This window comes from Mustela erminea, chromosome 9, assembly GCF_009829155.1.
Source record: "Mustela erminea isolate mMusErm1 chromosome 9, mMusErm1.Pri, whole genome shotgun sequence".
Lineage (NCBI taxonomy): Eukaryota > Metazoa > Chordata > Mammalia > Carnivora > Mustelidae > Mustela > Mustela erminea.
Genome location: NC_045622.1, coordinates 56693132 through 56711500, shown reverse-complemented (window position 1 = coordinate 56711500; position 18369 = coordinate 56693132). Strand labels below are relative to the sequence as shown.

Here is an 18369-nt window from a genome sequence, read left to right as displayed (position 1 = left end):
TAAAATACTACTATTCTGTTTCACAAAGGACAAACTGCAAAATTTAAATTAGCAGTATTAATAGTTAGCCCCTACTATACAAAGTATCATGAAAAGTGCTTCACATAGCTTCTATAACAACCTCATGAGGTGATTCATACAGCCATCTTATAGAAAAGGAAACTGAGGCTCAGATGTTAAAATGTCTAGTGTCTATCAGATATTACATGTTACAACATGTAATATTTATACAGGTCTGATTTCAGAATTAGAGCTCTTAACCACTAAACTATTTTAATTTTTTCTAAACTCTTAAGAACCCATGGAAAAAGACATCAAATAATTGGGAAAACAAACAATCTCTTAAATACGAATTAATCCAAGAGGATTTTAATACAAAAAAGAAGCAAAATTTTACAGTGGGAAGATCTTGGAAAACTGACTTTTGCAAGGCCACACAGCTCAAAATTGGAAGAGTAAGTAGAATTTGGCTGTATTAAAAAATATTTCTGCTGGGGGGATTATAAGCAAGGTTCAAAAACTTTCACTCTATGCAGACATTTCAACTAAAGCTAGATTATACAATGATAAATGCACTGAAACAGAGCAAAAGAATCAAAATCAAAATCTAACCAATTTCACAACTGATTCATTCTTTGGGCTATTAGAAATCTGGGACCCATCTTTATTATTGTATTTTGCTTTGTAAGAGGATCTAGGCATTTACATTTTAATCCATTCTCAGTAGTCAAGGTTTATAATGTTAAAAGGTGGATGCAAATTGCAAATGCAGTCTACATTAACCAGAGGAATCTAATGTATAAATGGAATGCAAGAAATGTGTATTCTGAAGAGCCCAGGCATAGGTTTTTAAGTCAGACTTAGTTTTCATTCTATGTCCTTTATTATCTTTATGATCTTGGACATGTTTTTAATCTGAGTCTTAAGTCACATTTGAAAATTGGTGAAAATGCCAATCTCATAGGGATTGTTAAGAAAAAAGTAGCTCATATTATAAACATTCTCTTACACTAACTATATAATTAAGTATCCAATAAGTGGTAATTGTTAATGCTGAACACCCAGTTGAAAATAACTTGAAACAAAATATTGTTAATATTAGTAAAAAATTCCACATAATTCCTAGGTTTTTGCTAGCCCAAAGAATGAATTAGAAACAAGACTGAAATATTGAAAGATCAAGGCAGATATCAAACAGAATGAACTTATACGGAACAGAATCGAGGAGAAAGAAGACAACTGATGGAGAAATTATATTTTTATCACGGAGCAACATTTTAGGAATAGGTAAGTGTGTTAAATGTGTACTGGCTACAGACAGGTCACAGCCCTAGTTGCTCACACATAATCTCTACCTTTTCACTATTTCCTGTGCTTTCTCTTTGGGTTTACTATTCCTCAGATGGGAGTGTCCAACGATTAGGACAGACAACAAATGCCACTGATTGGGAGATGATTCTGTGATTCAAATTCAAATTAATTTTTTTTTTCGTGAATTCTAAAATCAAGCCATGGAAAGAAATGTGGAAGCTACCTATAAATCAGGGTCTAGACAAATGAAAATTTCATACAAGGCAAACACAACCCAGATGTTAAACAACACACAGAGGAATGTTCTAATGCCACCTCTACCATCCAAGATTGCTGTAAATCAAGATCTAGTGTAGACCAGATGGTGATGTTAGCAGCGGCTGATTCTACCAAAGGAACTGCTAGTGACTGCTTCTTTTTGAAATGTTAGCTAATTTGATCCCTAGTTCAAACTCTTAACATTTTTCCTTTACTTCTTAAAAATGCATTTGAAACATAAGAGAATAATAACATATATAAGCTATTAAGCACAACATTTTAAAGAACATTGCTATCTGCCTAAAGCAAAATATGAGAATTTAAAAATTATGTATCAAAAAGCACTACAGCCTAGCTCTGAAAAAGTTCACTTATTGAACTTGATTATTTTAAAAAGAGACATATATAATAATACCACAAGTCTCAGAAAAATGGTGGCACAAAAATAATTCAAGTAAATTAACAACTGAAGAGAAATGATATAAGCACTTTCCTAGCAGCTTTTTTTTTTTTTTTTTTTTTTTTTGACATAGAGAGAGAGATTACAAGCAGGCAGAGCATCGGGCAGAGACAGAGGGGGAAGTAGGCTCCCCGCTGAGCAGAGAGCCTGATGCGGGGCTTGATCCCAGGATCCTGAGATCATGACCTGAGCTGAAGGCAGAGGCTTAACGCACTGAGCCACCCAGGCGCCCCTCCTATCATCTTTTAAGTATAGGACTGGTAATTTTTCATTTGTCATTTGTCAGCTTGGGTATATGACAAGTTAGGTCAACTAAATGTGATTCTTGAGATCTTTGGAAACATCAGATTTTAGAAATCATACACATTTTACTAAAAAAAAAAAATTATAAAAGCAGATGGGTCTTTTTTCGTTCCCTCTGAGTAAAATAACTTCCTTATTGTTTTTTGTACTGTCCTTCAAATCTCAGGTCACACGTATAGGGGGAGGGGCAGAGGGAGAGAATCTTCAAGTAGACTCCTCCAATTCAAGTAGAGCACAAAGCCCAACACTGCTGACTCCTACAACCCAAGAGCTCATCATGACTTGAGCTAAAACCAAGCCAGACGACTGACTGAGCCACCCAAGCGCCTCAGCGGTTACCTTTAAACAGTGACAGTTCAGGTGAAAACTTTCTACACCATTCTTTTTTTATAATTAGAAAACTACACAGCTATGTTAATTTTTCTAAAAGGGTATTATTTATTGCATATTTAAGCTCTGTGCTAACTGCTTTACAAACATTATTTAGCTCTCAAAATAATCCTAACAATGATTCTCAATTTATAGGTATGCAATTCTAGGCTTAGAAAGGGTATGTGTCTTTTTTTAAAGCCAGTATGTGGTGAATGTAGAGCTTGTATTGAGTTCTCTTTGACTTCAGATTCCTTGCTACCTTAAAACTGTATCATCTCACTAATTGTTCTATATAGTTAATACCAATATTGATAAAATAAAGGAAGTAATATTGAAGAAGATATTGTTAAAATACAAATTTCCTTTGAATGAAGCTTTGGCTAGGCCATTTACTTAGAGGTAAGACAGCTTTTGCTTTCACTTTGTTTTTAGAAAAACAAAAGCCATGTTTCATATGAGTTTAAAAAGGCCTTCTTCAGAGCCTTAGCAATGTTAAATTTTTTGAAAGTTCCCAATTTTTTACAGAATATAAATACTAGTCTTTTCAAATTTATAAAGTTATTAAATAAATTTAAAGAACTACATGACAGAAATTAACATTCTACTATTATAGATATATCAGTTTTTAAGTTATCTTAACTATTTGTCCTTAAGATATGATTTCAGTTCACTTTAGGATTAACATAAGGGCATAGAAGGTTAAGACAGGCATCTGAGCATATGCTCAGAGGGCAAATTGAGTAGGGATAGAAAAGATGATTTCATACAAGAAACGCTGTCATAATTTTCCAAATCTGTTACCAAAATATAACCATTTGAAAGAGAGAAAAAGAGATGGTCATACATAATGAATGAAAACTAGCATTTACATAGCAAAATACTAGCATTTCAACCTAATTTCAAAAGATAATGTTAGGGTTGTCAAGCCAATGTCATATGCCAAGAACAATTCAGTTATTAACCCTCATTCAAGGGATTTGTACTAGTATTTTTCAGCTTATTGGTATATATTTATTGTGTTAAATATTTAATCCACTTTAGTTTTTATGAAATTTAATAATATATTGTTAATTATTTCAAGAAAATTATTTTTACCTGTTTTACTCTTCAAGTAAAAAGCATCTGGATCTGCATAGGTTATTATATTTCTAGTACTCATGTTTAGACAGGTTCGTGGTCCTATAATTTTGAAATTCACAATGCTCTGAAAATCACAGGTGTTTTAGGTAAGTTTGGAGCCACAGCTCAGGTGTGGCAAAATTTGACTTGAACCAAAGAGACGTTATTTATAGTTTTTATTTATTTCACTTGGTATAACTACTCAAATGTTTTACTGCAAAAATACTATGCTTGATCATGAGGTCCTTCCCCTTGTTTAGGGTGTTATACAATATATGGTATATGGATCACCCTTCTAAAACCTAAAAAAGTCTGTTATTTTGTTTTTTTAAATGTTTTATTTTTAAGTAATCTCTACACCAAACATGGGGCTTAAAATCACAACCCCAAGATCAAGAGTCCCATGCTCTACCAACCGAGCCAGTCAGGTGCCCCTAAAAATCCAGGATATCTATGTTATTTTATTTATTCATTTTCAAGATTTTATTTTTTAAAAATATGGAACACTTCATGAATCTGCATGTCATCCTTGCACAGGGGTCATGCTAAACTTCTCTGTATTGTTCCAATTTTAGTATATATGGTGCTGAAGCAAGTACTGAAAAATTTTAAGTTTTGAAACACATCTGACCTGAAGGTTTTTGTTGGGAGACTGTGAACCTCTAAGTCACATATTTTAAATATATCATACAACTTGGAAAGGAGTGGAGCAGTGCTCTTCATGAATCATAACTTATTCTGACTATACTCGGAGAGTAGCAGGAGCTCACAACTGGGTTGAGTGTGCGTAGTCCCTCCGGGAAACAAATGGGAGCTATTAGATACCAAAGGTAAATTTAAGAGAAAAACTTGTCCTTCAGTCATGCCATGAAAACAAGACAAAACAACAAAAAAACAACAACAACAAAACCGCTGTTTCTGACACTCTCTAGGTATATCTAGAGCCTGACTGGTTGGAACAGCCACAAGAGGAGTACGCCTTTACTCTGGCAGCTCTCACAGAGATTCTGCTTTAAGAGCTATAATCACAGGCTAAATAAAAAAGTGAACTCCCAGCCTCTTTTGTGTCAGTACCTTACCAAGCCATCTGTGGGAAGCTCTAGATACCTATAGATGGTTAGAGAATGCATCAAATCCAGAGAAAGCACAAAGACTCATTATATAGATGGTAGGTTTTCTATGAAAAGCAAGTAAGTCCTTTTTGAAAGACTGAAGAACTTAGGACAACCCCTCTGAACACTTGACTGCCAGCACTGCTGTTTCTGGAGAGCAACACTTTAGTCTATAATCAGAGCCTTTCATTTTTGGATACTGTGGTCGGTATATGTATAGAAGGATGGTACCTACTTACTCACAAGAAGGATTTTCCACAAATTCTCTATCACGGTGCTTTCACGTTCATATGCCAATGCTATAGGCAATACAAGACTTCCATCAGCAGATAAAGCCACTCACTAACTGAGAATTTTGAAGTAGTTTCCCTGTATAGTATATAGGTCCCATATAGTTTTTACAGACAAGGTTAACTTTTGGTAAATATTTTTTCTTAGTTTTATTGAGAAATAATTGACATACATTACTTTATAAGTTTAAGGCATATAGCATGTTACTTTGATTTACATGTATTGTACGTATTTTTAATAAATGCATAAAATGCCCTGCTTAGCAAAAATTTAATGTGCAAAAGTCCTAAATTACAGCAAGTGGCCATTTTACTTAATATTTAGTCTTTTTTATTTTTATTTTTTAATTTTATTTATTTGACAGAGAGATCACAAGTAGTCAGAGAGGCAGGCAGAGAGAGAGAGAGAGAGAGAAGCAGGCTCCCTGCTGAGCAGAGAGCCCGATGCGGGGCTCAATCCCAGGACCATGGAATCATGACCTGAGCCGAAGGCAGAGGCTTTAACCCACTGAGCCACCCAGGCGCCCCTAATCTTTAGATCGTAGAAATAAATATCACAACTAGTGGCTAAAATAACAGGAAAAGATCATACATCGAAATTTGTCAGCTATTTTTTTTAAAGACTTTATTTATTTGAGACAGAGAGAGAGGGTGCATGCACACGAGTGGGAGGAGCTGCAGAGGGAGAGGGAAGCAGGCTCCCCACTGAGCAGGAAGACTCATGTGGGGCTTGATACCAGAACCCTGAGATCATGACCTAAGCCAAAGTCAGCCACTTAACTGGGCCCCCTGTCAGCTATTTTTTATATTTGTGATACTATGATAAAAATGTCAGCTTAGGGTATCTGTGAAGATCAGTTCAGGAAAGGTAAAAAGGAAAAAGTCTTCACATCCCCACCAGGAAATATGGGGGGAAAGTTCCCATAAGTTTTTCCTGCCTTAAATGCAAACATGTGTGTTTCCTGTATTATTCTCCATCCAGGTTAAATAGGATAGGAGATCCTTTTCATTGGACATGAGGAAATGTCCTTAAGGGCACACATCACTAGTTCTGGTAATGGAAGGGACAAACACTGAGGGGTATGTAGGGCAGAGGTGCCGAAAATTGTAAGAGGGGTGGGAACGGACACTAATTGTTAGCTACTGGCTGCTGTTTATTCCACACAGATTGCTTTTTAGGCTTACAAACTGTTAAGAAATATGTTGATGAGATCCACACTGTGGAATGAAAAATAACAGAAGTCCCAAGGAACTTTCAGTCAAGTCAATAAGAGAGTTAAGTGGGGGGTACCATGAATATAAAAGTGTTACAGACTTCATAATCTTTATAATGTCTCCTATATTTGATATTTTGCTGTTTCCTATAGAAATTAGGGGCAATACCTAAAAAAATCAAGTATACTTGTTTTGTGGAAAGATAGGGGAAAAAAAGACAGTCAACATTTATTCTGTATCTACTATGTGCCAGGGCCTGAGTCAAATGCTTAAGTAGCTCATTTAATTTTCAAATAGATTAAAGTCTTCAACATTTACATAGAAGAAGGATGAATCAGAGAGGTTAAATATATATAAACATATAAATAAAATAAACACCGCCAGCAAATGGCACAGACAGGATCTGACTCCAAAGCTCATGATTTCTCATTGTATGACACCTGGATTAATTTCTAAAACAAGTATGACCCATGTGACAGCTGAATGACTCTCCAAAATTGGGATCCTAGTATATATATGTACTTGTCATATAGGAAATCCTAGTATATATATGTATCCTAGTATATATATGTACTTGTATATGTATGTCTTTGTCATATAGAAAATCCTCTTTTTTGGGGATTAGGGAAATTTTAGGGTACATCTCATATTCTTAAGAGTAATCCTGCATTTAAAACTCCTTTCAGCATAAACAATGAATTCTGTTACACTGAAAAGAAAAAAAAAAGCATTTCACAAAATAAGATACAAAATGGCCAATAAATATATATGTATACTCAAAACTAATAATCATAAAAATATTAATTAAATGAAATATAGTATGCAAAATTAAAAAAAATTCTTTCAGCAAAGAAAGGTGAACATTACTCTTTTCAACTTTCTGGTATCATCTGAAAAATGGTATTTGAGGATATAAAGAAAGGACACTGTAGAAATCAATAACTATATGGAAATAAAGGCAAGAAAATCAGTGTTAACCATGAGACAGCTACTAAGTTACTCATTAGATGAAACTTGCCATTGATCATTGTCACTTGTAATGATATTATAGTTAACACTAAGATCCCCAATCTAATTCTATGGCTATACAAAATAGAAATAATTGCATAGTTATAAAGCCATTTTGGCCAGTTTCTTCTCGTATATCGCTCTAAAGCATGAATCAAAATAATCATATATTGAAATAAAATGATAACAAATTTCGATTTATCAGCAAGTAAAGATAAGTCAAAAAACAAAAAGGGTACAATCATTTCAAGCCTTAGTTAACTTTGACAGTAGTAGTGTGACTGTATGCTCTTATCTGGTTTTCAACTTCTTCAGGAAAAATATTACAATTTGAAATGGGTTATATTAAAAAAGGCTTCAGCTTCCCCTTGATAAAGGCAAGATTAGCTCTACAATTCTTTCCAACATGCCTCTCCAGGAAAACAAAGGTGCTTCATACAAGATGAAAAATGAGAAGTTCAATCCTTTCACTATAAATAGGGAAGGAAATGCTTAATTTATATAGGAAAATGGAAAGCCCCCATTTACACAATCAGTGGCCCATTACACACCCCAAAACATTTTTAATCCCAATACCAGGTTCCGCCCTTCATTAACATGCAAACCCACACATCCCATCTCCCCCACCCTTGACCCACACCCCCATATACCTCAGCTATGGTCATTCTCAGAGCACTGACAGGGGAGAGCTCAATATCCACCAGTTGGGCAGCTTTTAAACTCTGCCCAGTAAAGATTGCACAAGGACAGAAAACAGCATAGTTAGAACTTTAAGGCAAACAGGGACATGCAGCTAAGAACATTTAGCACAGTGTCTAGAAACAGAACAGGATTTAGGATCGTAGCTGGGCCTTGAACAAGTGAAATGAGAGTCTACTGTTATTCTGATTTTTCTGAGGAAAATGGGCAAAGATAAAATAATCTTGAATTAGTTGCAATTTTAAGTCAAGCTTGGTGAACCTGTCCACACTCTGTATCTTCTAATGCTCTGCTTCAGTCCTCTTAGATGAAGACATCAAGTTATAGGATGTCACTGAATCATTAAGAAAAAGTTGATTGACTGAAAAAGGCACTAACATAAAGGGCAAGGATTATAATCTAAATGCTGATTTCCTATATTTCTTTATATAGCCATGAACAGGGCTTCTTAAAATGTAAGAAAAGTAATAAAGATAACTCTAGTAAAGGTCTATTAAACTGATACCATGACTGTGATATCATAAATTCCCTTAGTCCTGATTCCATGTTTACTAAAAGACCTTACGAATATAATTTGACTTCCCTCTTGGCTTGCCCACATTGAAAGAATGTGCTAGGTATGCCAACCTGTGCTTTCTTAACTTGTAGAAGTTGATTTTTTTTAAATGTTATCAAATTAGCATTTTGGTTCTGTTGTTTTTAATTCAAATAATGGCAAACATTTTTCATAAGCTGAAGGATAAAATGCACGATTAATACCTGCTTTTTAAAATATTGCCAATTTGAGCATTTATGTTAATGCTCTGACATTCTAGGAAATCTGAGAGGAATAAAAAAGGGTCTGTAATTTTTTATAAAGCCAACCAAAATATGTGCAGGCACACATTCACTGTTCTGTTTATTGATTCTATTCTGGTTAAAATTTAACCACTGGTTTCTTTGGAAGGGTGTCCATGTGAAGAATTTCATGGATAGAAAGTATAATTTATATTTGAATTGAAAAAAATTTTAATGAATATTTTTTCTTCTTCTCTCTGTTCAGTTTGCAAGTTTTTAGTTACATGTCTTAGAACTTAACCTCATTTAAGTTGCTAACATAAAGATACTGAGTTTTAGTCACATTTTAGAAAGGAGAAATGGCTGTTTCTCTGCATACTTACAATTTTGTTATGAAATTAAGGAGACACACTCAGCTTTTTCTGTCTAGTTCAAGGATAATAGTTATCTGAGCACAAACATAGCTTAAAAAAAAATGGAATGAGAATCTGGAATTCTCTTACAGTATCGCTGTCACAGGGCTGGAACTGGAAAGGCTGGGGTTTGTGAAATACAGCATTCTCTTGTAAAAACAGCTGAAGATTATAGTCCCGTACCACCTAAAGAGAAAATAAAGTATCTTTAAGTCTTTAATAAGGTTATGATGTCGAGTAATTATATTTTAAAGTTTAAGATTTATTCTGCTGCTTTCCAAAAATGAGAAATCATCCAACACTATGTGATCAAAAGAAAATGGTAAGTACACATATTTTTTTCATTTTAGATAACAGTTGTTACTTATGTGTCCTATTTTCTCAATAGTCTAAATATGGAAAGTACTAGTTTAGAAACTAGCCTAGATTGTAGGACTAGATAATAGGCAATATTTTAAGACAGCAAAAAGATAGCAATTATGCAAAAAGTTGCTCTTTTTAATGAGGGCAGTGGGATGAAAGCAGGGAAGCACATTAGTCCCTTAGATCTCTCCCAGCTATAAAGTTTTGAAGACCTCTTAAAGACTGCTATATGGAGACTGTTACCTACTAGGAAACTTCCAGATAACCCCATCCATAGCATAAAATAGTATTAAAACAATTTTTTAAAAGTAGGCACCAGGCTCAAAGTGGGGGTTGAACTCACGACCCCGAGATCAAAAGCCACATGCTCTACTGACTGTGCCAGCAGACACTCCACAAAATAGTATTTTTATAGTACTTCTTGACATCATTTCTAGGAAATCACATTTTTTTTTTAAGATTTTTTTTTTTTTCAGTTTAAACTAATCCCTATTCCCAACTGTGGCTGGAACCTACAACCCCAAGATTAAGCAGTTGTGCACTCCACAGAGCCAGGCAGTTACCCCTAGAAGGTTACATTCTAACTACCATCTTAAAGCATACCAAGGAATTCAAATAGAAGGGGAACTCCAATACACAGAAGGTAGCAAAACAAATAGTACAGAAAGACAGCCATCTGAAGAGACTTCACTGCACTATATACTGGGAAAGAGTGGAAATCAGCAACATTTGATCCTGCAGAAGCCCATTTTCCATTTTGCTACAGGGCTTACCCTTCACTTATTTTCCATTAGCACCTCTGCAGAGGATGGGCAAAAGAAGAAAAGTTTAAAGTAGCTCTGTACCTATACCTTAGTAGTTCTGGGAAAAAGAGTTTATTGAAGAGATAGAGAAAGGAGGGGTTATATTTTACATTTTATTTATCAGCACAAACCCAGTTCCCTACTGCCCATTCAACAACCATTTACTGAGAGGGCTTGGCCCAGTGTTAAATGCAGAGGTGAAGGTAATATACGGATGAATAAAGATGAAACAAGGTTAGCATCTTCAAGGAATTTATAATCTGGAAAGTGGGAGAACCAGACAGTACACAATTAAATACACTGTGGAAGTATGTAGAGGGTACTAGGAGAAACAAAAGAGGGTGAGGAGAGCTTGGCAGAATTCTGTCAGGCAAGGCTGGCTGAATAAACATATTCTCAAAGGGAAGTGCTTTTTATTTTCCCTGGATTCCAGTTTTAAGCTGTGAAAACTCTTGATACACCCCTGAGAGCCTCATTAATCACCATGCAGAAAAAGCTAAGAGGATCACCCCTCTAGTTATAACCTTTTTAGATTTTTAACTTCATTATAACATATATAAAAGTAGAGACAACAAACCCACCTGCCTCTTCCACCCCCAACTATACTGAAGCAAGTCTCAGACATATCTTTTCATCCATAAATAATTCAGTATGATATCTAAAAGACAAGGACTGTTTTAAAAACCCTACCCATATTAAAATTCACAACAAATGCTTATAAAACAACCGGTAAGTGTTCAAGTTTCCCTGATTATTTGATATTTTTAAGTTTTTCGGATCAGAATCAAAATAAGGCACCCACAGTGCAGGTGGATGATGTTGCTTAGGTTTCTTTTCATATAGAGGCTCCTTCCTTCTTCCACCTCTTTTTTTCTCTCTTTCAGTTTGCTGAAGAAAACTGTGTTTTTGTCCTGTAGCATTTCCCACAGTCTGAATTTTGTTGACTGCATCCTTGTAGTTTTCTGTTTTCTGTATGTCCTATAAGTTGATGCTTGATTGCATTCAGTGTTTTTTGTTTTTCTTGCAAGGTGATGTTTACTTCCATGAGGAGGCTTGCCTCTGATTTACCCCTTTTTAAATGATATTAACCAGTAGAGTGGGCTGAATAGTGGCCCCTAAAAATGTATGTCCATGTTCTAAGCCCTGGAACCTGTGAATGTTACCTCATTTGCAAAGGACCTTTGCAGATGTAACCAGATTAAAGATTTTGAAATCATCCCAGATTCCCTTGATGGGCCCTAAATCCAATGATAAGAATCTGTATAAAAGACACACAGAAGATAACACAGAAGAAAAGCCAGTGTGACCATGGTAGCAGAGATCAGAGTAATGTGGCCACAAGTGAAAGAATGCCTATAGCCACCAGAAGCTGGGAGAGCCAAGGACTGATTCTCCCCTAAAACGGTTTGAGGGCATGTAGCTATGCCCATCCTTTGATTTTGACTTCAGGGCTTCCGAACTCAGAGGGAATAAATTTCTGTTGTTTTAAGCCACCTAGTCTATAGTAATTTGTATAATAGCCCTATGAAACCAATATAACAGGTCTCAATATAACAGGTCTGTGATGATAAATGCCTAAATCTGTTGGAGGATGCAAGAACTAGAGATTTTTTTTCTCCTTTTTCTTATTATTCTAAACAAGGAATTCAATCATTTCCTTTTCATTTATTAGCTGGAATAATTTATGACAGGAACTTTGCAAGTTGACTATTTAATTACCTAGAGGTATAGTTGTATAAGGAAGGCAAAATAAACAGTTAATTCTTTCCTTTTATTATCTAGTTTCCCAACTGAGTTGTTTCCCTAGAAACCTCCAAAGAACACTTAATTATAACTTTAATAAATTATTATTATGAAGACATGGCTTCAAAAATATTCAATGTGTTTTAATTCACTGCAGTTACCAACAGTGATGCTAAAATTACCTCATCTTTGGCCCGTAAGATCGCATCCTGAGTCCTTTAGACATGACCTAGTAGTTTCTAATAATTTTGCTGGTTTCTTTGGTTTCTATTATGACAAATCATTTAAGGTTGATCTATTTCATGCCCCAGACTTGCAGAATCGCACCTATTTTCCCTAAAAGCCTTGTCTCTTTCCCCCATCCCTAAATGAGAAGAGAAAGTATTTAGAAAACAAAATCTGGACACTAGCGGCACTAGGTTAGTCACTGGCCTTTTTCTCAGACTTTATTTTGAAAGGAAGTCACAAGGAGGTCCTATGTACCTCCCAATGCTGGCATCTTGCATAACTATAGCAAATATGAGAATCAGGAAATCAACTTTGGTACAAAGGATAGAGCTTATTTAGATTTCACCATTTGTATTAACTGATTTGGGTGTATGTGTGTAGAGGTCTATGCAATTTTATCACATGTGTAGCTTCCTGTAACCAACACCAGAATCAGATGGTTAACTGAACCACCCCCCAGACTCCCTTATGCTGCTCCATTGTAGCTATATCCACTCTTCTCATCCCTGATTTCTGGCAACCACGAACCTGTTGTCCAGCTCTTTAACATGTTATTTCACAAATATTATATGATGGACTCAGGCAGCACAGCTTTAAAAAAAAATTATTTATTTATTAGAGAGAGAGAGAGAGAGAGTGTGTGCAAGCAGGGAGAGAGCCAGAGGGAAAGAGGGGATCTCAAGCAGACTCCTTGCTGAGCACAGAGCTCAGCAAGGGCTTGATCTCATGACCCTGAGATCATGATCTGAACCAAAATCACGAGTCAGAGGCTTAACTGACTGAACCATCCAGGCACCTGGGCACCTGTCTTTTTTTAAGATTGCCTTTTTATGGGGCACTTGGGTGGCTCAGTGGGTTAAAGCCTGTACCTTTGGCTCAGGTCATGATCCCGGGGTCCTGGGACCGAACCCTGCATCGGGCTCTCTGCTCAGCAGGGAGCCTGCTTCCTCCTCTCTCTCTGCCTATCTCTGTCTGTGAAATAAATAAATAAAGTCTTTAAAAAAAATTGCCTTTTTAAACTCAGCATAATTTCCTTGAAGTTCACTGCAGCTGTTGCATGTATGAACAGTTTGTTCCTTTTTATTGCTGAATAGTATCCCACAGCATGGACATACCAAGTTCATTTGATCCTTCATTCACCGAAGGTCATTTAAACAATTTCTAGTTTTTTGGCTATTATGAATAAAACTACTATGAACATTTGTGTGCAAGTGTCTGTGTGAAAACAAATTTTCATTTTCCCTGGGATATACAGCCAATCTCTCTTTAAAGGTGTTACTGAGGTATAACCAACATACTACAAACTGCATATTTAAAGTAAAACTTGTAAGTTTTAACACAGATGTATACCTGTGAAAACATCATCACACCAAGATAATAAATATATTTCTCACTATCAAAGGTTTCTTTACCTTCCTTATAATTCTTCCTTCCGTTCCCTTCCTGCCCCCCTCTGTCATTCCTCATGACAACTGAGATAAAGCTTTAATACTTGTTATAGATGTATCTTTCAGCACCTAGCACAGTGACTTTGCCTAAAGTAGCATTCAATAAACAGATGTTTAAGAACACTGGTCTATCCAGTGTTCCAGTGCTGAGATTAAGTAAAAATAATATCCATATTGGGTGCCTGGGTGGCTCAGCCAGTTAAGCATCTGCCTTTGGCTCAGGTCCTGGGATTGAACCCTGAGGTGGGCTCCCTGCTTGGCTGGGAGTCTGCTTGCTCCTCTCCCTCTGCCCTGCTCAGGCTTTCTATCTCTCTCTTTCTCTCTCTCAAGTAAATAAACTCTTAAAAAAAAAAAAAGGAATACCCACATTGCCAATGCCTTCCTTGTGTCATGCCTCTTTAGATATTTTTTTCCCTAATTACCCTTTCATTACTTTTAATACCACAAATATACTGTATATATGTATGTACTATGGCCCACTATAATATTTAACCCCTCCCTAAACATCTAGAAGCAATTTTTACTCCCTTAGGGCAATATCACCTCCTTTGAGAATGCATACTCTAGCGTAAACCACCTTACTGAGTTTTACCATTCACTCTCTTTTTCCTTTTAAATATTATTACTACATATGAAATATCTCAAAATATTATTTTCTTGGGTATTTTTGATCTCTAAATGGCATCTTAGTGTTTGTATTCTTTTGTAACTTGCTTTTTTGTCAGCATCATATTTGTGAGTCTCATGCATTTTAATGCATGTACCTAGAGAGAGCTTTCAATTTTACTGTTGTGTGGTAATCCATTATTCAGCCTACTGTGGACAGCTGGATTCTAGCTTTTCCCAATCTTATAGAAGTTGTTATGAACATTTTTCCAAAAGTGGCCTGATACACACGTACAAGAGTTTCTCTAGGATAATTTCTTAGGAGTGGCACTGCTGGGCCATAAGCTGCATGCATCTTTAGATGAACGAGATAATGCCAAATGTTTACAACTGGATACAACACTCCGTACTCCCCAGGGCAGTCTATGATTTTGTTAGTCCATATTCTCAGCAATACTCATTCCTGTCTATATTTTTGTCAATCTTATAGGTATAAAATAGAATCCCATGGTGGTTTTAATTTCTATTTCTTTAATTAATAATGAAGATTAGCATCTCTATTAGTTTCCTAGAGCTGCCAGAACAAAGTATCACAGACTGGTTGGCTTAAACAGCAGATTTATTTCCTCCCGGTTCTGGAAACTAGAAATCCAGAACCAAGATTAAGGAGTCAGCAAAACTGGTTTCTTCTGAGGATCTCTTTTTTTGATTTGTAGACGGCCATCTTTTTCTAGTGTCTTCACACAGTCTTCCGTTTGTGTCCTAATCTCCTCATATAAGGACACCAGTCACCTTGGATTGGAGCCCACTCATACGACTTCATTTTAACTTAATAACCTCTTTAAAGGTCCTATCTCCAAACAATCTGAAGTAATAGGGATTAGGACTTCAACACATAAATTTTAGGGGGATTACAATTCAGTCTGTAACAGCATTTTTTATATGGAACAGCTATTAATATATTTTATTCTGTGGAATGTATGTTGTATGATATATCTGCAGCTCACTCCTTTTTATAGACAAATAATATTCCATTGTATGGATATACAAAATTTTATATATCTAATCATCAGCTGATGGACATTTAAGTTTCAACTTATTGGTTATTATGAATAATGCCGTTTTCAACACCTATATATGATTTTTTGCTTCAATACCTGTTTTCAATTCTCTTGAAAGTGCTGAGTCATATGGTAACTCTAAGTTTCACTTTTGAGAAACTGTTTTCCACAGTGGCTGCACCATTTTATATTCCTATCAACAATGCTTGAGGATTATAATTTCTCCATATCCTTGCTAACGCTTGTTTGTTATTTTCTCTGTGTGTTTTTTTTTTTAAATTATTAAAGCTACCCCAGTGGGTAAAAAATGATATATCGCTGTGGTTTTGATTTCCATTTCTCTAATGACTAATTATGTTAAACATCTTTTTATGTGCTTATTGGCCATTTGTGTGTGTGTGTGTGTGTATTTTTTTTTTAAAGATTATTTGAGGGAGGGGCGCCTGGGTGGCTCAGTGGTTTAAGCCGCTGCCTTCGGCTCAGGTCATGATCTCAGGGTCGTGGGATCGGGTCCCGCATCGGGCTCTCTGCTCGGCAGAGAGCCTGCTTCCCTCTCTCTCTCTCTGCCTGTCTCTCCATCTACTTGTGATTTCTCTCTGTCAAATAAATAAATAAAATCTTTAAAAAAAAAAAAAGATTATTTGAGGGAGAGTGAGCAAGCAAGCAGGGGGAAGGGCAGAGCAAGAGGGAGAGAATCACAAGCAGACTCCCCACTTCATGTGAAGCCAAAGACAGGGCTCAGTCTCATGATCTGTAAGATCATGCATGACCTGAGCTGAAACCAAGAGCTGGATGCTTAATGCACTGAACTACTCAGGTGCCCCTGTAGATCTTCTTTAGACAAATGTCTATTCAGGTCCTTTGCTCATTTTTAAGTTGGGTCATTTGTCTTTTTGTTGAGTTGTAACAGTTCTTTATATTTTCTAGATTTTAAAACCTTATTAGACAAATGATTGTAAATAATTTTAAATAATAAACAGTAAATAGTAATTATTATAAATAATTTTTCCCTCCCATGGGCTGTCCATTCCATATTCTTGATAATGTTCTTTGATACACAAAAGTTTTTACTTTGAAGAAGTCCACTTATCTCTTTTTTCCTTTGGTTGCTTGTGTTTTAATATTAAAACTAAAAACTTATTCCCAAATCTAAGGTCATAAAGATTATTACCTCTATGCTTTCTTCTATAGTTTTAGGTCATTGATTCATTTTAAGTTAATTTTTTCCCTTTCTTTAAGATTTTAATTATTTGTTTGACACAGAGAGAGAGAGAGAGAGTGCAAGCGAATGCACAAGCAGGGGGAGTGGCAGAGAGAGAGGGAGAAGCAGAGCAGGGAACTTGAGGCGGGGCTCCATCCCAGGACTCTGGGATCATGACCTGAGCCTAAGGCAGATGTTTAACTGATTGAGCCACCCAGGTACCCTTTGAGTTAATTTTTGTATTTGGAATGAGGCAGGGGGTCAGCTTCACTCTTTGCATGTGGTTATCCTGTTGTCTCAGCACCTTTTGTTGAAAAGACTTTCTTCACTAAATGGCCTTGGAAACCTTGTTGAACATCAACTGGCCAACAGATGTTTGGGCTTATTTTGGGTTCTTGATTCTATTTCATTGTTCTCTATGTCTATCCTTTTGCCACACTATTTTGATTAATTTTTCAGTAAGCTTTGAAACTGGGAAGTGGGAGACCTTCAACTTTGTTTTGTTTTCAATGTTGTTTTTGGCTATTGAGGGTCCCTTAGAGTTCCACATGAGTCTCAGGATTGGCTTTTCCATTCCTGCAAAAAAAAGGCTATTGAAAATTTGATAGGGAACGACTGAATGTGTAGAATGCTTTAGGGAATACTGCAATATTAGTAATATGAAATCTTTCAATTCATAAATATTTATTATTTCCATTTATTTAGGTCCTTTTTCATTTCTTTCAGCAATGTTTTATAGTTTCTCAATGTACAAGTCTTTCAATCCCTTATTTAAATTTATTTGTGGTATTTTATTCTTCAGATACTATCACAGTTGGAATTCTTTTCTTAATTTTCTTTTGGTTTATTCATTGATGGGAGTATAGAAACACAACTGATTTCTGTGTTTTGATCTTACACTTGTAACTTTTGCTGAATTCATTTATCAGCTCTAGTACTTTTTTTGTTGTTTCTATAGTATTTTCTATTTATGTCATCTGCAAATACAGATAATTTTACTTCTTCCCTTTTAATTTGGATGCCTTTTTTTTTTTTTTAAGATTTTACTCATTTATTTGAGAGAGAGGGAGTGCATGCTCAAGCAAGCACAAGCAGAGGAAAGAAGAGGGGCAGAGGGAGGAGAAACAGACTCCCTGCTGGGCATGGAGCCAGACGCAGGGCTCAATCCCAGACCCCACTATCATGACCTGAGCTAGTTAGATGATCAACCAACAAGCCAACTAGGTGCCCCATTTTTTTTTTCCTTGACTAACTGATCTGACTAGGACTTCCAGTACAGTGGGGAAAATGGGCATCTCTGTCTTGTTTCTTATCTCAGGAGGGAAAGCTTTCACATTTTTACCACTGAGCCCGATATTAACCACAGGGTTTTCATAAATCCCTTCTATCTGTTAAGGAAGTTCCCTTCTATTCCTAATTTGTGTTTTTAATCATAAAAGAATGTTTAATTTTGTCAAATGTTTTTCTGTGTCTTTTTTTTCCCACTTTGTTTTTTGAGAGGATCATGTAGTTTTCCCCTTCGTTTTATTACACTTACTTTTTTCTTAGCCTTCAAAGTGTTAAGAACGGCAATAATAGA

At 35.8% G+C, this 18369-nt stretch overlaps 1 protein-coding gene and 1 non-coding gene across 9 annotated transcripts in view; both read right to left on the bottom strand.

The window, feature by feature from the left end:
* Window positions 1-18369, bottom strand: part of FCHSD2 (FCH and double SH3 domains 2) — a 273812-nt gene that overhangs the window by 43557 nt on the left and 211886 nt on the right. For 6 of the 8 annotated variants that reach the window (XM_032360435.1, XM_032360440.1, XM_032360434.1 and 3 more), the window contains 2 exons: window positions 9428-9523; window positions 8099-8170 (listed from right to left, as the gene is read on the bottom strand). In XM_032360435.1, coding sequence (XP_032216326.1) covers window positions 8099-8170; window positions 9428-9523 — 168 coding nt within the window. The remainder of the gene's footprint in view (window positions 1-8098; window positions 8171-9427; window positions 9524-18369) is intronic. The other 2 variants (XM_032360441.1, XM_032360438.1) reach the window with 1 other exon arrangement.
* On the bottom strand, window positions 4316-4418 carry LOC116600404. The gene has a single exon (XR_004289618.1). It is a non-coding gene; the product is annotated as a U6 spliceosomal RNA (small nuclear RNA).